Source organism: Dromiciops gliroides, chromosome 1 (assembly GCF_019393635.1).
Source record: "Dromiciops gliroides isolate mDroGli1 chromosome 1, mDroGli1.pri, whole genome shotgun sequence".
NCBI classification, from domain to species: domain Eukaryota; kingdom Metazoa; phylum Chordata; class Mammalia; order Microbiotheria; family Microbiotheriidae; genus Dromiciops; species Dromiciops gliroides.
In genome coordinates, this window is record NC_057861.1 from 285,510,771 (window position 1) to 285,535,862 (window position 25,092).

Sequence of the window (25,092 nt, forward strand, 5' to 3'; positions counted from 1 at the left end):
TCACAGTAGATTATCATACAATATTGCTGTTACTGTGTCAATGTTCTCCTGATTCTGCTCATTTCACTTTGCATCAATTCATGCAAGTCGAGGTTTTTCTGAGAGCATCCTGCTTGTCACTTTTTTTTTTTTAAGTGAGGCAATTGGGGTTAAGTGACTTGCCCAGGGTCACACAGCTAGTAAGTGTTAAGTGTCTGAGGCCGGATTTGAACTCAGGTACTCCTGACTCCAGGGCCGGTGCTCTATCCACTGTGCCATCTAGCTGCCCCTTCCTTTTTTTTTTTTTAAGTGCTTGTCACTTCTTATAGCACAATAGTATTCCATCACAATCATATACAAGAACTTGTTCAGCCATTAACCAATTGATAGACATCGCTTCAATTTCCAATTCCTTGCCACTACTAAAAGGGCTGCTATAAATATTTTTGTACATATGCGTCCTTTTCCTTTTTGTTTTTTTCTCTTTTGGGATACAGACCCAGTAGTGGTCTTACTGGGTCAAAGGGTATACATGATTTTATAGCCCTTGGGGCATAGTTCCAAATTGCTCTCTAGAATGGTTAAATCACTATACAACTTCAACAACAGTGCATTAGTGTTTTAATTTTTCCAGATCTCCACCAACATTTGTCATTTTCCTTCTCTGTCATATTAGCCAATCTGATAGGTGTGGGGTGGTAGCTGAGAGTTGTTTTAATTTGAATTTTCTAATCAATAGCGATTTACTGCCTTTTTATATGACTCGAGATAGCTTTAATTACTTTGAAAACTGCCTGTTTATATAATTTGACCATTTATCAATTGAAGACTGGCTCTTATTTCTATAAATTTGACTCAGTTTTCTATATATTTGACTTTATCAGAGAAACTTGCTGTAGATTTTTTTGAAAGTAATGATTACTAACTATGTATATCCCTCCAATCTATTTTCCTCATTTACTCTACTCTCTCCTTTCAATCTAATCATTCTTAAAAGTGTTTTGCTTCTGACTTTTACCTCCCCCAATCTGCCCTCATACCACCTCAAACCACCACACCACCCCCGCCTTCTCTTTTCCCCTTCCCCTCCTACTTTTCCTATATGGTAAGATAGATTTCTACACCCGAGTATGCATATTATTCCCTCTTTGAGCCAATTCCAATGAGAGCAACGTTTACGTACTCCCCTACCCACTTCCTCCATCTCCTTCACTGCAAAATCTCTTTTAGGCCTCTTTTATATCAGATAATTTACCCCATTCTACTTCTCCTTTTCCTCTTCTCCCAGTGCATTCTTCTTTCTCACCCCTTAATTTTATTTTTTTTAGATAATCAATCATATTCAACTCACACCTGTGCTTTCTTAATAATGAAAAAGTTTTTAGGAGTTACAAGCATCATTTTCCCATATAGAAGTATAAAAAATTTAACCTTATTGAATCCCTTATGATTTCTCTTTCCTTTTTATGTTTCTTTTCAGTCTTCTATTTGAAAGTCAAATTTTCTATTCACCTCTGGTCTTTTTTATCAGGAATACTTGAAAGTCCTCTATTTCACTAAATATCCATTTTTTCCCCTGAAGGATTATACCCAGTTTTGTTGGGTAAGTGATTCTTGGTTGTAATCCTAGCTCCTTTGCCCTCTGGAATATCATATTTCCAAACATTCTGATCCTTTAATGTAGAAGCTGCTATATATTTCCCTTGACCTGAGAACTCTGGAATTTGGCTGTAATATTCCTGGGAGTTTTCATTTGGGGATCTCTTTCAGGAGGTGATTGGTGAATTCTTTCAATTTCTATTTTACCCTCTGGTTCTAGACTATCAAGGCAGTTTTCCTGGATAATTTCCTGAAAGATGACGTCTAGGTTCTTTTTTTTAACCATTTTTTTGATGCAATAATTCTTCAATTATCTCTCCTGGATCTATTTTCCAAGTCTCTTGTTTTTTTCAATGAGATATTTCATATTTTTTCTTTCTTTTGATTTTGTTTTATTGTTTCTTGATGTCTCAAAAAGTCATAAACTTCTACTTGCCCAATTCTAATTTTTAAGGAATTATTTTCTTCAGTGGGCTTTTCCACCTCTTTTTTCTCCATTTGGTCAATTCTGCTTCTCAAAGCATTCTTTTCCTCACTGGATTTTTGGGCCTCTTTTACTATTTGGCCTATTCTGTTTTTAAGCTGTTGTTTTCTTCAATTTTTTTTTTGCCTTCTTTACCAAATTATTGACTCTTTTTTCATAATTTTCTAGCATCACTCTCATTTCTCTTCCCCATTTTTTCTCTACCTCTCTTATTTGAGTTTTAAAATCCTTTTTGAACTCTTCCATAGCCTGGAGCCAATTAATATTTTTCTTTGAGTCTTTGGATATAGGAGTTTTGACTTTATTATAGTTTTCTTCTGATTTTGTGTTTTGAACTTCCCTCTCACCATAGTAACTTTCTATAGTCAGAGTTTTTTCTGCCATTTGCTCATTTTTCAGGCTATTTCTCAACTTGAATAATGAGAAAGTGCTGAAGTGGGGCTCTACTTCCTGAATGGAGGAAGCACCATCCTAAGCTTCAGAATTTTTGTACAGCTGTTTCCAGAGGTAATTCTGGAGCCCTCTAAGTTGTTGGATTTTCCAAAATGGTATGATCGAGGAAGAGTTGTGTTTACTACTCTCCTGGCCTGTGCTGTGGTCTGTGAGCAACCAGGAGCACTGTTTTCCACCCTGGAACTGAGAACAAAGTCTCTGCTCCCCTGTGGTCTACAAGCTCTGGTGTGCTAATGCTCCTCCTTGCCGTGGGACAGAGACCCAGGGCTGCAACCAACATTCAAGTAAGGGTAATACAAAAGAGTCCTGCTCCTGGTCCCAGAAAAGGGGTCCCTATAATCTCTTTCTGATAATCTGCCAGACCCTCTTACCCTCTGTGGTCTGAGAGGTCTGGAAACCACCAGTGCTGCAACTGATTCAGTTGCTCCAAGGCCTGCTCCTGGTTCGAGGGCTGGTCTGCGCTAGACTGTGCTCTCACCCTGGTACAACAGACCTTTGTTGCTGACCTTCTAAGTTATCTTAGAAAACTATTTCGCTCTATCTTTTATGGGTTCTGCTACTCTAGAACTTGTTCTGGGGCATTATTTAAAGGTATTTGGAGGGGTTTGGGGGAGAGGTCAGGTGAGTCCCTGCCTTTTCCCTACAATCTTGGTTCTATCTCATGGTGTTTGCTATTTTTACTTTGGAGATAAACCTGTGTTCTCAAAGGGTATGTCAATAGATTGCAAACTGACAATTTCTAACAAGTTGGACAGTCTTTGAGTACTGTTTTTCTTGCAAACTATTCCTATTGTTTAAGGACTAGCTAATCACATAGAAGCTTACCACTAGTAAGCTGACCACTACATGAAGAATTATTTCTTGATGACAACTAATGTAAAAACAAAAATACAAAAAGATCCTCAATTCTATAAGTCCCCTACAGTCCCCAATCATGGTGGCAGTATAATTAGAGGGGCTAGAGGGTGCTAAAAATAGATTTTATGACTATAAATATTAATTTAACTGTCAGTACTCAAAATATATGGTCCTTGTTCAATGACTAATGTGTTACTAGATTATTAAAGGAACTGAACCATATCTATATAGACATTCTCAATATAAATGAAACCAGATGGTATAAGAAAGTTGCAACCAAATGCTTCACAGGTTCTTCTTGGAGAGGCAAATAAAAGAATTAGTGTAGTTAGTTTCATTCATCATCCAGGGGCAATAAGAAACATCATTTTTGGCACACTGGTCTTCATGCAGTATTCCTGTATTCATTTTGAACCTAGCACCATTCCTGACATTCCAAATTTTTCTACCTCTGCCCTTGTGGGCCCTCCTCTGATTTGTGAGTTCCTACTGGAAACTTCTATTTGAGGTAGTATCCCAGTCATGCTCAACTTAAATCCAGCCCAGCTCCTGACTCTCTGGACTTTTCTACCCTCTGCCCATTTGGGTGCCTGCCCCAGACTCAAACACTTTTCATTCTTTTTTGTGTTGTCTTCTCCCATCAGAATGTAAGCTCTGGAAGTTAAGTGCAGGGGCTCTCTTCTTTTCTACTTTTATTTGTATTTCTAGTGCATGGGAAAGTCCTGGAATCACACTGTGATTGGCTTTAAATGCTGCATAGAAGAGACAGACTCTACTCTCAAAGAGCTTATAGTCTCATGGGGAGACAACATGCAAACAGCCATGTACAAATAAGATAAACTGGGGGCAGCTAGGTGGCACAGTGGATAAAGTACCAGCCCTGGATCCAGGAGGACCTGAGTTCAAATCCAGCCTCAGACACTTGACACCTACTAGCTATGTGACCCTGGGCAAGTTACTTAACCCTCATTGCCCCAATGAAAGCAAAAACAAAACAAACAAACAAAAACCCCCAAAAGCAAAAAGATAAACTTGGGAGGGACTAAGGGAAGGGTCTAAGATTACAAAGGGCTGGGAAAGGGACTTGAACTGAGACTTTAGTGTACTGCAAATTCAGACAAATAAACAGTGATATGGCAACTGAAAAGCCAATGAAATCCTGGGCTACCTTAAAAAAAGCAAAGTTTTCAGGGACAAAAGAAAGTCCCTTCTTTGCCATAATTAAATTCATTGTGCAGCAGGTAATTTTCTCTTTAGGTCTTTAGTTTTCCCATCTATGAAGGAAGGGATTGGATTAGATATTCTCTAAACTTCCTTCCCATTTAATTTTCATTTTGTTATTACAGTGCCTTGTACAGAGTAGAAATTTAATAAATGATAGCTGAATTTTTTTAAAATGATAACTGAAGTGAACTGAACTGCCTGCTAAATGCCAGGGTCTATGCTAAGCAAAAAAGGTTAAAAAATATAGATTTTATAAACCTTGCTCTCAATCTAAATGAGGTTAACATGTAAACAAATAACTATGAAAAAGTGAGATAATAAGTACAAATGAGAGATCCAGACAAGCAATATAAGAAATTTAAGATGAGGAGTAGGTCCTGAAAAACTTTCACATAGAAAGGGAGGAGGGTAGATAAGCATTTATTAAATCCCTACTCTTTGCCAGGCATTATGCTAAATACTTTACAGATCTTATCTCATTTGAAGAAAAGGACTATATTTTTTTTCTGATTGGCTCCAGAAGGCAAAATTAGGAGCAATCAGTAAAAGTTAGAGAGAGGCAAATTTATGCTTAATCTAAGAAAAAAGTTTCCTAACAAAGATATCCAAAACGGGGAAGGGATGCCTCCAGAAGTCGAGGTTTCTTTTTTACTTAAGATCTCTGAGCAAATAAGTGTGGGCTGGACCAGACGGCCTCTTATGCCCTTCCAACTCTGAAATTCAAAGTCTTTCACCTGAGAGAAAAGGATAAAGATTCAGGTAAATTTTCATATGGGAGGTAACAACTAAGTTGGACCCTGAAGGATATTATGGCTTTTGCACTGTGGCAAGATTCATCCCTTCTCTGTAGGGATAAAGTGTATGAAAAGGAGAGAGAGGAGTGCTTTAATGGGGAATTAAAGGCCAGAGAAGGAGAATACAGTCCAAGGTGAGATCTTTTGTTGAGATTTGTAGGAACTGAGGGACTTCAACAGAATGAGGTAGAAGGGAGTTCAGTGAGTGTAGAATGTTCTTTCTAGAAACCTGGAAGTAAAAGGGGTAAAAAAGAGTGGATAATAGCTGAAGTACTGCCAAGGTCAAAGAAAGGGGTCTGTTTAAGGATATAGTGGATACTGGAGTATATTTGTAGCATTCTTCAGTTTTAACGGTGGAATGTTATATTTATGAACATTAATGGCTAAGTTAAGCACTTAGTTTAATCTAATGCTAGTACCTAAACACTCTTCCTTTCACAGATTACTCTTCATCAAAGGTGAAGATGGGACAGATAATTGGGAGAAAGGTAAAAAAACTAACTGCCCCACAGCCTTCTAGGCATAAAGTATTATATGTGTTATGTAGACCATCGATCATAACTACAAACTGAAAACAGACTATGTGTTCAGTGATAAGTAACAAATTTAAATCTACAAACTTAGAATATTATTCTTCTCAAATACAGATAATTATGAATATTATTGTGAACATTAGCAATAATTTTTGTTTAACTTATCATGCATAAAAAGACATTAATATTATTGGAATAAGGTTGCTTTTAGGTGATAATGTTAAAAGATATGAATGGAAAAAACCAATAAACACGAAAATCTTACTAATAGCATAGTTAAAGTTTATAATTATTTGCATATAAGTTATTCTAATTTTATGAAATGGCTTGGTTCCAAATAAAATGAAAAGTTGCCATAAATATTTTCAGCTCCTTAAATGATGGATCAATTTCACTTTAACTACTATATCATTACTTTTCTGAATAGAATTAAAAGCATCTTCAGTATTCCAAATAATGTGAAATAAGCTTAGAGGATTGCTTATAATGTGAAATACCAAAGATCTAATTTTGCACTAATTTTGTTTCCTGGAGTAGTGGCCACCTGCTTAATATACCTAAAGGTAATGCTAACTCACATAATAACATTATAGGGGCCCAAAAGTTCAAAATGAATTGCAGTACTTTCATAGGACATAAAATCTAAAAAGAAATCTGGCTCCTGGGACGTTCAGGATATGAGGTAATCATTAAAATATGACCCCAGGAGTAGTGGGACACTCTTTAGATGATATTATGAGTCAAACCTAGGAAAAATTTTAAATTGGGCAAAATCTGGGGTGATTCAAATACTTCATGGATACTTAATGACTATGTAGATATACTGAAGTTACCCAAACATCCAATTGTAATGATTATGCAAGATATAAAAAATCCCAATTAGAATATGATGTTAATATTGTATTCTGATATATTATGACTTCAACAATAATTTTTAACTTATTTGACTGTAGAGAACTGACTCCTAGCACTTTATTTAAAACCATCTTTTGGAAAGTCTTTTCTGTAAATTACCTATAATAATGATGATGACAACTGCCTATGATATGACAACTGCCTATGCCATAAGCATCTTAAATTCAATTTGTCCAAAAGTGAACTCATTATCTTTCAGCTCAAACTTGGGATAGGCTGGAGATGACAGCTCATATCAGCTCATTAGAATTGTTGTTGTTAAATTTTCAGTGTAAGCAATTATACTACCTACCTAATAGACTTGAGAGGGTCACATGAGATAATGTAGATAAAGTGCTTTGCAAATCTTAAAATGCTATGGAAATGGTATTGGTAATAGTGATGATGATGATGATAGTGCTGGTGATGTTTCCCCAATTTTCTTCACAGAGAAAAGCTAAAAATATTTCTTTAATCTTTATGTGGTATAGTCTCCAGTTCTCTCAACCTGTTGGATACGCTCCCTCTGAACGGGCTACAACTTGTCAATATTCTTCTCAAAATGTGGTAACCTAGAATTACATGAAGTCCTCTAAATATAGGCTGACCATGGCAGAGTATAGCATGGCTAACATGTTCCTTATTATGAATACTATGACTTTATTAGTGCAGCATAAGATGCCAGTGGGACATATGTGAAATATGACTTTTTAAAAAATTATAAAATCTAATTATCTTTTACTAAATATTTGTATAATAATAAGAAGTAGAAATTAATCACTTAGGTTGGAAGAAATCAATCCAAAACAACAACAAAAAAACCTTCATAGAAAATTACTCTTCCATTCCACCTTTCTCATTGTCAAACTTCATTTATTTGAAATATCTGGGATGATGTTTTTGCTATTAATTTTTAGCTGTTACTTAAGAAGGAATATAGAGCAGATAGCATCTCTATAAAAATTAAGTTGATAAAGCAGCAAATCCTGAATTCAGATACTCTAGTCCAAATTAATGAAAGATCACTATTTCCCCTTCTCCTTTCCTTAGCTAATAGACTCCTTACCCTAAGGAAAATATGCGCTCTGAATTTCTGAAAGCAACTGTTATTTATATAAAACAATCAAATATATCATGATAAAACCCATTCAGCTAACTCCTTTTTTGATTCTCCATCTGAAATTCAACATTTCCCAAATTATACTCATTATTTTTCTCCCAAAGCCCTCCCTTCTTCCAAACTAACCCATTTCTGTCAAAGGCACCAAAATACCTCCAGTTTCTGAAGTATGTAACCTCAGTATTATCCTCCTCTTCTTACCCCATATATACAATCATTTCTAAAATCTTACCTTCATAATAATCTCTTCTATCTGACCTTTCTTCCCACTCATATAACTACCTCCTTAACTCATATTATCATCACTGCTCAACTAGATTACTGTAATGATCAATTAGGTGACCCAGGGAATAGAGTACTGGGTTTAGATAACTCTGATCTGAGTTCAAATCTAGCCTCAGGTATTTACTAGTTTTGTGTACATTGGCCAGTCACTTAACCCCTGTTTACCTTAGTTTCCCCATCTATATGGGGATAATAATAATACCTCCTTCCCAGAATTGTTGTGAGGATCAAATGAAATTAATTATGAAGTGCTTAGCACATATCCTGGCATGTAATAACCACTATGTAAATGTCAGAAATTATTAACCATTATTATCTCCTAACTATTCTCTGTCTCAAGTCTCTCACTATTCCAGTCTATCCTACATGCTGTTTTCAAAGAAATTTTTCTTAAGATCACTACCATTTAACTCCCCTACTCAATAAACTGCAATGGCTTCCAATTGCCTCCAAGATAAATAAATATAAAGCCCTCTGTTAAGCTTTTGAAGTACTTCACAACCTGTTCTCAACCTGTCTTTCCACCTTCAGTGGTCATTACTGTCCTCTAATACCCTGCAATCCAGTCAAACTGGCCTTCTTTCAGTTCTTCACACAAGACACTCCAATGTACATTCTATATATCTGAAATGCTCCTCACAGAGTTCCTCTCTTTCTTTAAAACACAGCTCAGGGGCAGCTAGGTGGTGCAGTGGATAGAGCACTGGCCCTGGATTCAGGAGGACCTGAGTTCAAATCCAGCCTCAGACACTTAACACTTACTAGCTGTGTGACCCTGGGCAAGTCACTTAACCCCAATTGCCTCACCAAAAAAACAAACAAAAAAACCCACAGCTCATCAGGATCTTCTGCATGAGAATTTTTCTGATCCCCTCAATTGTTAGTGCCCTCCTTCCCAAACTACCTTGTATTGAACTACTTTGTATATATTTGTATTCATTCACTTTATGTTTATGCTGGATTTATTCATATATGTACTTGATGTCTTCCCCATTTAAATGAATGTTCCTTCTTTGTAGAGATTGTTTCATTCTTTTAACTTGTATCCCCAGCATATTTGGAATTGTCAGACAATCCAGCAATTCAGATTCTGGCACAGTGCTGGGAACATAGTAAACATTTAATGAATTCTTGTTGATTGGTTGATGGACAGTATATCCAAATGGATAAACTATACTCAGAATAGGACTGGAGGAAAAAAGCAGATTGGATTGCCTTTGGCACACAGCAAAGTTGGCCACAAGCCTCCCATGAAAGTAATGGTCCATCTTTTTAATTCTAACATTCTCCTGGTATAGCTATATCATAGTGAGACATGGAATGCAATTGTCTCTGAAAAAATAAAAATGAATACCACAGAGAGGGCATTGTAGGTGTGAGTAGGTTGCAACACATAACCAATGAGAAGAAAAGTAGTAAAAGATGTCATTGAAGAGCTGTCTAAGAGGAAGAGAAGACAGGCTAGTCATATGGTGACCATAAGAGATTATAGATGGACAGCCCTATACCTCTACTGGCACCTTACCAATGTGAAAAGAAAAGGAGGAAAGCTTCTAGTACATTGGGCAGACCCTGTGTGGCTAATTTATGAGATCATATGGACAAGTGGTGCACAAGATGGGCAAGCAAGGGTGGGTTGTGATTTGCATCTCATGGAGGGAACTTCCAAGCAGATGAAATCAAAAATTGATTTGAGAATCTAAGTTTTGTTAATTATTCCCCAATTCTACTCTGAGTACTGTGGAACATTTTGAGCAAATCTATGGAAAACCAACAGATTTAAGAGAGTAGCAGCTAGTTTTTAAGGAATGAGGCTGGTCATTAAATTTTCTATTCTGAAATCAATTCCTGAATTAAGAAAAGACTATTTTTTTAAAAAAGGAATTTGTTAAGTAAATGATAGAAAAACTTCTAGCCAGATATTCCACAAGGTAGTCTTGAAAAATACCCCCTAATCTCCTTTAAAAAGAAAACTTTGAGGGGCAGCTAGATAGTGCAGTGGATAAAACACCAGCCTTGGATTCAGGAGTACCTGAGTTCAAATCCGGCCTCAGACACTTGACACTTACTAGCTGTGTGACCTTGGGCAAGTCACGTAACCCCCATTGCCCTGCCCAAAAAAAAAAAGAAAAAGAAACCTTTGTACCTTATTTTTGTATGTTATGAAATATCACAAGATTTTAAAAGATAAGTAGTAATTCTGGGAGCGAAGAGTGGTAGGGAAAACATTCTAGGAATGAAGCAATTGTATTGAAGCGAGAAAGTTCAGGGCATGTTTAGGGAACAGAGAGTAGTCCAGTTTGGATGGACCATATAGTTTATGTAAGAGAGTAGTACGAGATAAGAATAAAAAGTCAGGGTAGCATCATAGCATGAAGGGCCTTGAATGACAGTCAAAGAAATTTGATCTTAACTCTAGAGGTAATTGAAAGCCAGTTCCTGGCTTATAGTTACCTACAGATTTTTAGACATGACCAGATCTAGTCATAAGAAAGGTTAGTCTAGGGGGACAGCTAAGTGGTACACTAGATAAAGTACCAACCCTGGATTCAGGAGGACCTGAGTTCAAATGCGGCCTCAGATACTTGACACTTACTAGCTATGTGACCCTGACAAGTCACTTAACCCTCATTGCCCCACCCCCCTCCAAAAAAAGATTAGTCTGGAAACAGTATGAATGTTAGATTGAAGGGCAGAGGAGGGCAGAAGCAGAAAGATTTTATTAGGAACCTTTTAAAATCCAACTGAAAAATTACCTCCTCCATGAAAGCTTTCCTCATACCATACTTAGTATGACATTTCCCCTAAGAAACCTCAAGTAGCCTTGCATTTTTCATCACTTTTATACACCTCTTTTTAAAAATATAATTGTGTATGTATTATATCCATCTAAGTAAGTTTCATGCAGGCAGAGAATGTTTATGACCTAAACATTTAATCTACTTGAATGCCTAAGACGGTGCTTTGCATGGAGTGAGTTCTTAATAAGTGTGTTGAATTGAAGAGTTCCTCAGACTACCACTCCAACGGGGGAATAATAACTGACACACATACACATATGCATAGCATTTTATGGTGATAAACTGCTTTGGCTAGATTATATGGTTTGATTATAATTTAGAAATTACCACCTACTTAGCTCTCAATTATCACCCTCCAAAGTAAATTAGGTAAATTGGGACCACTGAAAGAGAAGTGACGAAAGGCTACTGACTATGTAAATCAGTGTCCTGTTATTGCAAACCCTCTGTTATTGCAAACAAAGTTGGGTGAAGGCCCCAACCTCATTACGTCTCAAGAAGTAGGATAAGGGTTTTCCTTCCCAAATATCCCTCTTGGCTGATATTTACAGAATCAACAACTACTCTGCTCTTAAATACATGTGCTATAACAATGTGCTATCTACAGAAAGTATCTAAAAACCAGTGGTTCTAGTCTAAGGATCCAAGTAAGTAAGTATTGGCTGCCAACACCAAGGAATAAAGCAACATCAAAATTAACTTCTAATTTGGCTTTAGCCACAGCCCTTGTTCTTCACTGGAGTTGTGGAAAAGGGGGAAGGTGAGGCTAAGTGGGAGTTACCCAGAACTAGAAGCCTCCTATAACATATGACCCAACTTCCAATTGCCATTACCATTGATGACAGCCAATACCCATAATGAAGGACTATAATGTAGATGGACAAAAAACAAGCCATTCTAATTGGATATCATCTGGCAGTAGTGATTTTAACCACAAAACCTTGATGATTATCAACAAGTCAAGTCAACAAACATATTGACTTGCCATAACCATTGACGCCCTGTTCTCCTGACTGGATCACCTTGTATTTACCCAGTTCCATGGCTAATAAACTCCCATTTCCTGCTCCCCTTATTTCTATATTTCAGAATTGACATCTTCTAAGGCAACCCTCCCCCTCTCTACCCTCTCTGCACACTTCTAACTCTACCCCACTTAGTCCTACCCCTGTCTTTTCCAGTCACTACTTTCTATAGCCTTTATTGCATCATTTTAAAGCAAAACAAAACTTCCCTGAATCTAGCTATCTTCCTTTCATACTCTTTCTGTTTTCTTACTGTCAAAGAAATTTAACTCCCTCTATAAGACAGCTCAGCCCTGGATTATTTCTCCAGTATTGGATCCTCTTTCTCTTATACCCCACAATTTACCAGGTTAGGAGCCTAAATAAGACCATCCTCCTTAATTCCTAACGTCACTTCCAGACGCAGCCTTTTGCCACCATCACTCAGAAACCTTTCCTCCACTGAATTTCACTCTATCCATCTATATCACTCTGTCCAAATATTTTTTTATTTGTCAACTACAGACCTCTAGGTCACCCTATGCACTTTCTCAAGGAATTCAGTACCTGATTCACACTTTTATCTCCACTCATCCCTGTCATCACAATGATCAATTTCAATATTCAAAATGATGTGCCATCAAACACCTTGTATTCCCAGTTCATCAGTCTCCACTCTACATTAGCTATCCACTGTGGCAATCACATTTCATTATCACCCAAAGCTGTCCTACTTCCATGATATCCAATATTTTGATATCCTCTTCTCTAAAGTTACAAATTATTTGAGACTAAATCAGATGACCATGTTTCAGTCTCTGTCCTCTTTGGTCTCTGAAGCTTTTTACACTTTTGATCAATCCTTCCTGGTGGAAATTCTCTTCTCTCTTGAATTCCTTAACACTGCTCTATCCTAGTTCTCCTATTAGATATCTATTTATTCTTCAGTCTCCTTCACTTGTCTCTCCAAGGCATTTCTCTTTTCTATTCTTGCTCTCTCCAAAAGTGATCTCATCTGCTTCTACAGCTTTAACTATAATCTTCACATAGATAATTCCCAAATTTTATATATCCATCCTAATCTTTTTCTTAAATTTCAGTTCCACATCACTGACTGCTAGACATCTCCACTTGGATATCCTGTCAATATCTCAAACTCAACATGTTCACAACAGAACTCATTATCTTTTCCTCCAAATCCACACCTGTGCCAAACCTCCCTATTGAGGGCAATGTTATCACCAAGCAATGTGACCTAGAAGCCATCTTTTATAGATAGAAAAATAATAATAATAAATTAAAGATAATGGGATAGGTAAACACAGAAACTCTGAAGATTAGAAAATACTTCATAAAAAAAATAAAAGAAAAAAAAGAAAATACTTCATGCAGTGATTGACCTGAGTTTTGAAACAAACTTGGAGTTTTTAACAAGGAGTGATAAAAGACTGTAATTCATAAATGGAGCACAGCCTTTGCAAACACAAAAAGGTGAGAGTTGGGATGCTGTATGTAAGAAAGAGCAAGAAGGCAAGTGTGGCTAAATGGAAGAATGCATAAAAGGAAATAATGTATAATAAGACTCAAAATATAAGGGCAGCTAGGTGGCACAGTGGATAGAGCACTGGCCCTGGATTCAGGAGGACCTGAGTTTGAATCCAGCCTCAGACACTTAACACTTACTAGCTGTGTGACCCTGGGCAAGTCACTTAACCCCAATTGCCTCACTAAAAAAAAAAAAAAAAGACTCAAAATATAATTCGGAACACAGTTATGAAGGGTCTTAAATGACACATAAGCAGGTTTGTATTATATCTTAGAGATAATAGAGATCCAATGTAGTTAATTGAGCATGGAAAGTAATTGGGTTAGATCTTGGTTTTAGGTACATCACTTTGGCAGCTATGTGGAAAAAAGGCTCTGTGAAGGAGGGAGACCAATTAGGGGGCTATTATAATAGTCAAAGGAAGAGGTGAGAAGAGTCTGAACTAGGGTCCTGGCTCTCTGAGTAGAGAGAAGAGATGGATGTGACATATGCCATGGAAAAAAAATTAACAAGATTTGGCAACCAATTGGCTATGTGGAATGAGGGAGAGGGAGGAGTTGAGGATAATTACAAAGCTTCAAATCAGAATTCCTGAAGGGATGGAACAGAAACAAGGAAGTTCAGAAGAAGGAAGGATTTCTAAGAAAAGATAATGAAGTCTGTTTTGAACATGTAAAGCTGTACAAAAAGCATTGTGTGATGCAGGACTGAAGCTCAGGAAAGAGACTAGGGCTGCATATATAGAACTGGAATACATTTGGCTAGAGATAACTGAACCTATGAGAACTGATGAAGAATGTGATACAGAGAGAATATAAAGAGAGAAGAAAAGAAGGCCCAGGACAAAGCAATGAGGTACACCTACAGTTAGGGAGCAAGAAATGGATGAAGTTTTGGCCATGGAGACTGAGAAGGAACAGACAGAAAGGAGAAGAAACTAGAGAGAACATTGCCAAGGAAATGCAAAGAAGATAGCGTATTCATCCAGGAGGGGAGGGTAGTTAACATATGTGTGTATATGTATATAGTATACATGTGGATTCCCCCTCAGGAAAGTAAGCAAGAGCAAGGCTGCTTTTTTTTTTCTCCCTTGGTGTCCAATCAACTAGCGCAGGGACCACATTGTAGACCCATTGACTGACTGGCCAATTGATTGGAATGATATAGCAAGGTCAAAAAGAATGAGGGTTGAGAAGAAGGCCATCAGACTGGTAGCTTTGGAGATAATAGTTTCAGTTGAGCCAGATTTCAAGGGGTTAAGAAGTAGACAAATAAAGAGGAAACGGAGGCAAAGAGTGCAGATAGCTGCTTTGAGAAATTAACTGCAAAAAGGAAGACATACAATAAAGGGTTTTTGTTTCTTTTTAAGGATAAATGGGGGTTAGGAAAAGAAGAGACTTGGGTTATGTAGGCAAAAGGAGAATAAGAAACTACACTGGGAAACACTATAATTTAGAGATGTGGGGAGGGAGAATGATACAGAGGGAATTTTCCAAATAATATAGAAGGGAATAGTAACAAAGGTGTGACTATTTCTCTTGGCCTTGGCAAGGAGAAGGGTCAGCTCTTCATCAGAGACTGGAAAATAGAGGAGAAAACATGGTTTTCAGGTATAGAGTAGGAAGCTTATTACAAATGACCTCTATTTTTCTTCAGTAAAGTATGAGTTAAGATCTTCTACTAAGAGAAAGGAGGTAGTAGTATGGGAGAAGAGAAGGTTAGGGGAAATTATCTCACATAATCAGGATGCACAAGTAGACATCTATACAAACAAGGAGGTAGGGTGAGGGGGGAACAGCTAACATTTGAACTTCATTCGCATCTCATTTGGCCAAAGGAGGAAAGAATATTCACAGAGGGAACTGGATACAGAAATACACTTCATTTAAATAAATAAATAAACAAACAAACAAACAAACAAATAAATAAAAGAAAGACACTTCATTCAATAGGGAAATAAGAAAGAAAAATGGGAAATGGAGAAGAGGGAAAGAGGGAGGGTAGATTAAGAGACAAAGCAGTCTTAAGCAATATAAACTCTAAGGATGTAAAAAAAATATTTATACATCTTTTTGATGTGGCAAAGAATGGGAATAAGAGAGAATGCCCATGAGATGAAGAATGGTTAAATAAGCTATAATACATAAAAATGATGGAATACTGTAAGAAATGGGTGTAACGATTAGAATGATGCCACCTACTGGAGACACTGTAGAAAAGCTCCGCCATGAGGAGAAGGCCTCTGAGGGCAAGCCACACAGTCAAGGTCCTTGGCTTCAGGAAGTGACGTTTGCTCGTGGGTACTGTCTATCAAGGCTACCAGCCAATCAACTTGAGGAGCCTTCCATTTCTGGGAGGAGGACATGAAGTAGAAAGCAGATACTGGCGGAGGGTTCTGTCTCTTGACCTTGCCATGGCAGGTCAGATGATGGGGTCTCTTAGAAATAGTTAGATTTTTACCTTTCTCTCTGATCCTAATGCTCTTTAATAAATACTTAAACACTTAAATATTCTTGCTAAAGCTTATAATTTATTGGTGACCACTCACTAAATTTTAGATAGTATAGCTAGAATTTTAGCCCTTACATGGGAATGGGGATGGATTCAGAGAAACATGGGAAGACTTATATGGACTGATGCAGAGTAAATTAATAGAATCAGGAAAACAATTTATACAATAACAACAATATAATGTAAACAAGCAAATTTGAAAGAATTAGAGACTGAGCAATGTAATGATCAACTATATTATGAGAAGGCTAATGATGAAATATGCCACTAAGCTGCTGACAAAGAGGCAGACTCAGATCACAGATGAGATTTTTTTTTGGACATGACCAGGGAAGAAAATTGTTTTGCTTGCCTACATGTTTGTAACAGGAGTATTGTTTTTCTTTTATTATGAAATGGAGGGAGGAAAGTTGGAATCACTGGGAGAGAAAGCAGACTTTTGTTTGTTAAAAATATATATGAGGGGGGTAGCTAGGTGGCACAGTGGATAGAGTACCGGCCCTGGATTCAGGAGGACCTGAGTTCAAATCCAGCCTCAGACACTTGATATTTACTAGTTGTGTGACCCTGGGCAAGTCACTTAATCCCAATTGCCTCACCAAAAAAAAAAATATATATATATATATGTGTGTGTGTGTGTGTATATGTATATATATATATGTATGTATATATATATATATATATATATGTATGTGTATATATATATGAGGGCAGCTAGGTGGCATAGTGGATAAAGCACTGGCCTTGGATTCAGGAAGACCTGAGTTCAAATCCGGCCTCAGACACTTGACACTTGCTAGCTGTGTGACCCTGGGCAAGTCACTTAACCCTCATTGTCTTGAAAAATATATATATACAAAGGAAAATATAATTTAAAATAAAATCAATTAGAGAAGAGTTTTAAAAAGAATTTCCTCAATTCCATGAAGGCTCCATTGATATAAACATTGCGTGACTTTCAAGCTCACAGCTGAGAAGTTAAGTAAACAGTAGCAAAGGAAGATGATGGCAAGAGTAACCTAGGGTTGCATTTGGCAAGACACAACTGGCAACAGAAGAAAGGGGCCAGGAATTCAAGAGTAGAAGATGGTGTAATTTTGAACTGTAAACTATAAGAGAGAAGTAAAGCCAGAGCAGGTGTGATAGCATGGGAGAATACTGAGGGCTAGAGGGACTAGAAGTCATGGTGAGGAAGAAAAATAGATTTAGGAGGAATGAAACATAAGGAGAAATGAAATGATAGAAGATTATGGTCAGATAAATGAATTTCAGAATTCTTGATCATGGGAGTGGAACACGTGTGAGTAACAGAATGTTCATGGGTGTCTGTCCCTGTGTATGGTTGGCTGACATAGATCATATAAGCTTAGAAGAATGAAGAACTTAGAGGCTAGGATAACTCAGGGCACATAAGGGTATATTTTGAAATACTCTAGTATGAGTGAACTTCTTGAAAAAGGAAGGAGGAGAACCTGAAGGTCAGCAGACAACTGCCATCAGGATCTAGATTGGGTGATATATCTGGATAGAGTGAACCTCAGAAGAGGATAAATTGCTGAGTGAAGGTGAGAAAAGGAGAATCTGGAAGCAGCAACAGGAGTAAGGCATATGCTAACTCACCCTCTAGGACTTGTGTATCAGGGGGCATGAGAGAAGATGTAACCAGTACTGGAAAAGATGGCCTGGGTCTCAGGGGTCATGTCATTTCCCTGCTCAAATTCCTTCTGTGACTCCTTATTGCCTGTAGGATAATATACAGACCCCTCAGGCTGGTTTTTCATGTCCTCCACAATGAGATTCCAAACTATTTTTTTAGTTTTATTTCACAACACACCCTTCACACACTCTGTTCTAGAAAAGATGGTCTACTATCTGTTCCCTTGGACTTGTATATCTTTGACATTTCATCTTTCACCTCCATATATTTGTACGTTGCCCCTCAGGCCTAAAACATGCTCCTTTCTCATCTCTGCTTTTTAAAATCCTTATCTTTCTTCAGTGTTCAGCTCAGTCTCCATCAAGCCTTCCCTGATCCCCACTATATTAGTATAGTTGCCCTCTTCTAACTATTTTACATTTTTCTGTGTATATATTGTGTATCTTTCATCTCTACTGCATAATGGAATGTAACTTCTTGAGGTCAAATGTTACTCTAGTTTTGTATGTCCAGTACAGCATAGTGCCTAGCAAAGAGTAGGCACTTAGTATTTACTTGTTAAATGGAATAATATTGATCTTTGCAACCATCTAGTCGGGCTGAAGCTGCAACTAGTATTATTACCATTTCATGTATGTAAAAGCTGAGGCTCAATGAATTTAAGTGTCTTTACCAAGGTCACATGGCTAGTAAGGCATGGAAAATGGACTCATCTCCAGATTCTGTGACTCCAAGTACATTGTTGTTCTACTACATCATACTGCCTTTTAAAAAGAGTGAAGAGATAACAGTAATAATAAGTATTTAATACAGAGGTAGAAAAGATAATCTCATTTTACCACATTTGCTTATGTTATTCAGTTTTTCTCAAGAGCAAAAATAAAACTGAGACTTAGGAGGTTAGATAGAAGAATCTATGTTTACTTTGGGGAATTTTTTAAAAAGTCACAGGTGTTTTTTGAAGGGTCATATTTTAACATTCATTTTTACATCACAATTTAAATTTGATATAAATGTGTAAAGTTGAAATAACATATACAATGTAAGAGCAACAAAAATCTTAACACATGTTAGGTTTCATATTACAAATATATTTAAAAGAAAGGAAATCATTGGCAGACTAGGTAAGAAAAACAGAACTGAACTCTCTAGGGATAGTATTTAGGAAAATAATTCTTTGGGAACGAAAATTAATTTTCTAAAAATATTAACACCATAAAATATAAAGAACAACAGATTCTTACTTAAAAGGTGATTCTATTTCTTACTTTGTCCTCTAAAACTCAAGCATCTGTACCTTCAGTACCTAAAAATATCTCTGAAATAGAATTCTTAAGTGGTAAAATTACCCAAACATGAAAACTTTTACTTTTAATGATTGTTAAGCTCAGTTAAAAGCAATATGAATCTTTCAGTCATTTAAACAGTTTAATAAAAAAGTATTTGTTTATCTGTACAGATAGCAAAATTAATAATGAAAAAATTTTAAGATTAAGTAAACTTTAATTGGTTGTATCTTGTTTACATGCCAAGACCTGAGTTCGGGGTTCTGTTTTTCTCTTGCAATAGAGGGAGGTGTTAGTGATGTCATTAAGTGCCACAGAAGAAATAAGGAACCATGAACAAGGCTCTTGGAAGAAAAAACAACAACACCCTTTTAGTTTACCTTCAAGTTTAAAATAAATAGAAAAATTACTTTATAGAGTGTCTGTCCAATATATGCATGCCCTAAAGGGATAATCCCGGCCTTTTATTTCAAAAGTTTTCAGCTGGGTTCCAGAATTCAGGCTAACAACACTGGAACAAATCTCTGGACTTATGAGAAAAATTTAATAGCCTAAGACTGGGTTTTCACAGTAAAAACAGCAAGTCAATTCCATTTAGAAAGGAAACAAAAAAAAGGAAAGGAAACCAGCATTGTGCAATACAAAAACTAAAATGAATTTTACTTAATTTTTCACCTTTTAAATAACTTTCTATCTTAGAGTTGTACAAAGACATGGACAAAAGTCAAAGAGGATAACAAATGTAAAAGGATTGAAATTTCAACCTATGTAGTACCTATGTTAATAAACTCATAGGCCCATCAAGACATTAAAGCATCAAAATTTTTATTACATATGATATTTCCACCACAAATAAGTAGAAACTCAGGGCAGCTAGGTGGCACAATGGATAGAGCACCAGCCCTGGAGTCAGGAGTACCTGAGTTCAAATCTGGCCTCAGACACTTGACACTTACTAGTTGTGTGACCCTGGGCAAGTCACTTAACCCCAATTGCCAAAGGAAAGGAAAGGAAAGGAAAGGAAAGGAAAGGAAAGGAAAGGAAAGGAAAGGAAAGGAAAGGAAAGGAAAGGAAAGGAAAGGAAAGGAAAGGAAAGGAAAGGAAAGGAAAGGAAAGGAAAGGAAAGGACAGGACAGGACAGGACAGGACAGGACAGGACAGGACAGGACAGGACAGGACAGGACAGGACAGGACAGGACAGGACAGGACAGGACAGGACAGGACAGGACAGGAAAGGAAAGGAAAGGAAAGGAAAGGAAAGGAAAGGAAAGGAAAGGAAAGGAAAGGAAAGGAAAGGAAAGGAAAGGAAAGGAAAGGAAAGGAAAGGAAAGGAAAGGAAAGGAAGAAACTTACCCTAAGAGACTATTCCTAAATGAATAGAAAGTAATAATTGATTTCAGTTTTAACAAATCTCTATGATTTGTAATTAGGTTTTGGTTTAAACCTGTAGCTTCTATTTTTAATAATACATATAAAAATATACATGCCTCAAAAAAGTTATCATTAAGTCTACCTCACTACCACAACAGAATTATCTAAGACCAAAGGTCAGGAATTATCTATAATACCTTTTGTAATCTACAAAATAGAACAGAATGTGGGTATTTAAGCTTAACTCTCACCTTTTCAAGTTGTTCTTGAACAGGAGTGGAGGTTTTGTATCCAAGATGTAACAACATTGCCTCTGCTGCATTTCTTTTAGCTATCTTCTTACTGAGACCTATTCCAGTAGCAACTGCACTGCCAACCTTAACCTGGTAAAATGAAAAGAAATAATAGTAACTATTAAAAAGCATAACTTCTTAACATCCCTACATAATAAGATCTGAAATTATTCCATTAGAATTATGTTCAGTTTTTGAAATCTCTAAAATTCATAGAATTTTATCTTAGAGATGAATAGAGCTTAAGAGATCATCTAATCCAAATACTCTTATATTTGGGATGAGTAAAGTAAGGTTTAAAGACTGACCTAAAATTAAGCTGCTAAAGAACTGACCTACAATTAAATTCTAGGCCAGTGCTCTCATGCAATTCATAAGGTGTTTAATGTACATTTCAAATTTTGAGTTACTATAGTTCCTCAAGTAAATTCCTGTCATTTTTACTAAAAAAGAAACCTTTTGGAGTTTCTATATGTTTCATGGATTTATGTGCACATCTCATATGTGCAAAATAATAAGTATTGATATATTTGTCAGTAAATAAAAATTTCGAGATAGCAATATAAATCACTAAGTTTCCACATTGTAAAGTTAGACAATTTTTGAGATGCATTAGCCCTTTTAAGCCAAGACAACAATATAGGCATACATTTATTCATTTACTGGGGGGCGGGGCAGAAAGGATGGGGTTGGTAAAAGATACAAACCTGTGATTTCATAGGTGTAGAAAATGCCCTCCACTTAGGAAAATTAGTAAATGAGTCACAAATTAGAATTTTAGTGAGTTGTCTGAGACATTATGAGATTAAGCAACTTTCTCAAGGTCATGTAGCCTATATATCTCAGCAACAAAACTTGAACCCAAGTGGCCGTGACTCCAAGGCCAGCTCTTTAAGCACTACATCACACTACCTCAATACCAACCTAAAAAACTAAATTAACCAAAAAAATCCTAACTGAATCACAAAAATTAATTCATTCACTGACAAGAAATGATTCATTATTTAATATTAGAAATTAAATCAACATTGTATATGTGTAAATTTCAAGAGTAAAATCTTTTGATAAAGCTCACAAATTCACTGTTTTAACAATAAGTTTTTTATTTAAGTAATGGTAACTTATTTTGAAACAAGCTTCAATTATTTTGCTACTTGGGAAGAGTTAATATAAATATGGGAGGTATATTTTAAGCTTCACATATTATTTTAATTAATATGTCCAAATAAATTAAGGAATATGAAAAAGTCCTAAAACACAATTTACCAGTTAAATAATTTAGTATTTGTAATAAATGTCACAGAATTAGCTATCATATAAAAAAATGAAAAGGGAAAATTATCTTGTGATACATAAATAAATTAAAATCCTAACATTTCTAAAATCTATGAAACCAGGTTTTGGATATTCTTCTGTTCTCTATCAAAGATTAACATTTTTAAAAAATCTTTCCAAAATTAGCTTTGGGAATAGAACACTCAACCAATGTCATCAGAGATTTTTTTCTGTTTATCTAATGGCTAATATAAGTAATTGGATCCATTTCATTACATTCAAATTTACTCTTTTTCTGACAGATAAAAATGAGCAAATTATCTCTAGATATTTTACTTCCACATTCAATTAAAATAAATGAAAACATTGCTTAAATAGTTTATACAAAAAGCCTTTTACTTTGATAAGGTTGCTGAATGTTATAATGAATCCACTGGGACTTCTGGAGGGGGGGAAAAAAAGCAATATGAATTCAGTGTGAAAACATTTAAAAAGCATGGCCAAATGCCTCTGCTTAACTAGAATGTTTACGAATACCCATAAAATAGAAGCCTGCTTAAGAAAAATTCGGAGTTCCTCCATCAAAAAGGTACTCAATATATTCCATAGACAGAGGTTTGTTTTATTTTTTATGAAGCCAAATAAGTTTTATATTTCTAATAGATGTCTAAATTTTAGATCAGATTTTTTAAAATGTTTGGAGTTCAAAGAAAACTTTCTTGAAGTCTTCAAATTTAAGAAAGCCAGAGTGAAGATGGTAAAACAATTTCATGAATGGTCAACAAAGTGAAAATACTACAATAGCACTGTTCTTTTTCTTAATGGCAACCAGTCAATGAAGCCACCAAAAAAAGAATTTTGTTTATTCAGAAAAAATCCATTTCCAAAATCTAAATAAACAAATAAGTTAAAGATTCAGTTCTAGTAATTTTTAAAAGCAGGAAAGGAAAAGTATGAACCAAAATTTCTTTTAGTCCATTTCTTTCTTTCCACTTCTGATATATTGCTATTCTCTGATCATACTAAATTTTAAAAAATATAAATCTAATTATTAGGCTGTTAAGACAGAAAGTATTTTGTCAAAAAGACAAGCTCGACATAAAATGCAAAATCTTATGTGACAATCAGACTAGAAGAAATCATCTATATACCTCAGCACCTCAGGAAAAAAATGTTATTTTAATGGGCCCAAATCTCTCAAAGAATTGTTTCTTGAAGAAGTATAAACCAAAATATGAAGTTCTAGAAATCTCACAACAAAATCTAACTTTGTCAAGTTTGTATTTAATTTATTAACTAAAAAGTTTTAAGTTAATAAACTTAAATCAAAAGGGCTGAAATAATAGCTCTTGGGGAGCTTTCACATGTGACATGCCCTTTTTCCTATTCCATACTGCTTCCAGGTTCATTTGAGAGTACAAAAGAAGGTGAAAATGCATTTCTTATGGAGGCTCCAAATACAGTGTAAGTAGAAACTGAAATAATGAACAACTAATTCTGAGACAACTGTAGGCATCACTTTAACCTCTGGTTGTGAATCCTCTATTCAACCTTACCCTTGTTTATATCCACTCTTCTATTTTGGGTACCAATTTATTATCACATTGTCCATAAATTGTGTTGCTATAGTAAATAACTATCAGAATTGTTATGGGCTTTGATTTGATACAAATTAAACTCCTCTGAATTTCAAGAAGTTTGTCCATCCAAAATGTCTAAACTGCTAAGATGTCAAGATAATATCCCTTCTAAAGAAGAGAATATAGGATATGTAAAAGTCAAAGTCGTGGGGCAGCTAGGTGGCGCAGTGGATAGAGCACCGGCCCTGGAGTCAGGAGTACCTGAGTTCAAATCCGGCCTCAGACACTTAACACTTACTAGCTGTGTGACCCTGGGCAAGTCACTTGACCCCAATTGCCTCACTAAAAAAAAAAAAAGAAAAAAAAAGTCAAAGTCGTAACAAATACAATCTATAAGTAAATTAAAAATAATATGAAACATTTCAAATAGACTAAAGTAGGTCAGAAAGGCTAATTATTTTAGATATTAAGAAACATTAAAGAAACCATTTTTATGAGAGTCAAAAGAGTTTTGTAACTATCTTTGTAACTTCTTAGTTTAGCACATTGGTTTACACATAGTAGGTACTTAATAAATGGTTATTATTGCTATCATCATAAACAATCTGACCCTTCTTTATGTAGTTTTTATTTTGTCTCCTTCTACAACCCTACCCAAATATAACTGATTGGAAAATGTGTTCAGAGCTCAGATCCCCAAAATGACTAAATGTAGTATGTTATAGTATTTATGAATTACAAACATAAGGGTATTAGTGGTTGTTTAACTTAATTTTATTGGATGCATAATTAGCTGCTGAAACCAAAAGTGAGGGGACATTCAAATTACCTCTGTCAAAACTTTGGAGTATTAAAGTATCTTAGCATAGACATACACTGATTGCAATGGGATTCATCCTGACTGAATTTCTATCTTAGAAGCAGAGTCTGCATCACTTCTTCTATGTCCAGCATTTAGCAATGTATCTTGCACCTAAGACTTGGGCTGGAGAAAAGATCTCTCAATATCTCTAAATGACTGACCCCCTTTAGGTTCTGTGGCAGTTAGATAGTCCCTGTTCTATCTGATAAGACCTGCTGTCTACCACTTTTATTTCTCAGAATAACAGATTCACCAAGTGTCAGAGTTTGCATAGACCTCAGAGGCCACTGAATACACCCTGAACCTAAACAAACATCCAGCCTTTTAGCCTGTGAGGGGGTCGTAAGCCACCACCTCCTGAGGCTGCCCATTATACTTTTGGACAGCTCTAATTATTAGAAAGTTTTTACAGACAACAAACCTAAATCCACATATCTGTAATTTGTTCCAATTCTACCCTCTGGGGACCCACAGAACATGCCCCATCTCTCTTCCATGGGACAGCCCTTCAAATACCTGAAGACAGCTACCATATCTCCAATTCCCAGAAAGTAAAATACCCCAGCTGCAAACTGCAACATAAATATTTTCAAGATGATAAATTGTGTCATAAATAACCTTTGTGAATCCCACACAGCCTTGAACTCCTCACACTGTCTATTATAAATGTCCTTGATACTTTA

At 36.0% G+C, this 25,092-nt stretch overlaps 1 protein-coding gene across 1 annotated transcript in view; it reads right to left on the reverse strand.

The window, feature by feature from the left end:
• Positions 1-25,092, reverse strand: part of STAU2 (staufen double-stranded RNA binding protein 2) — a 441,622-nt gene that overhangs the window by 212,790 nt on the left and 203,740 nt on the right. Inside the window, 1 exon segment of the mRNA XM_043978079.1 lies at positions 20,651-20,782. Within this exon segment, the coding sequence (XP_043834014.1) occupies positions 20,651-20,782 (132 nt within the window).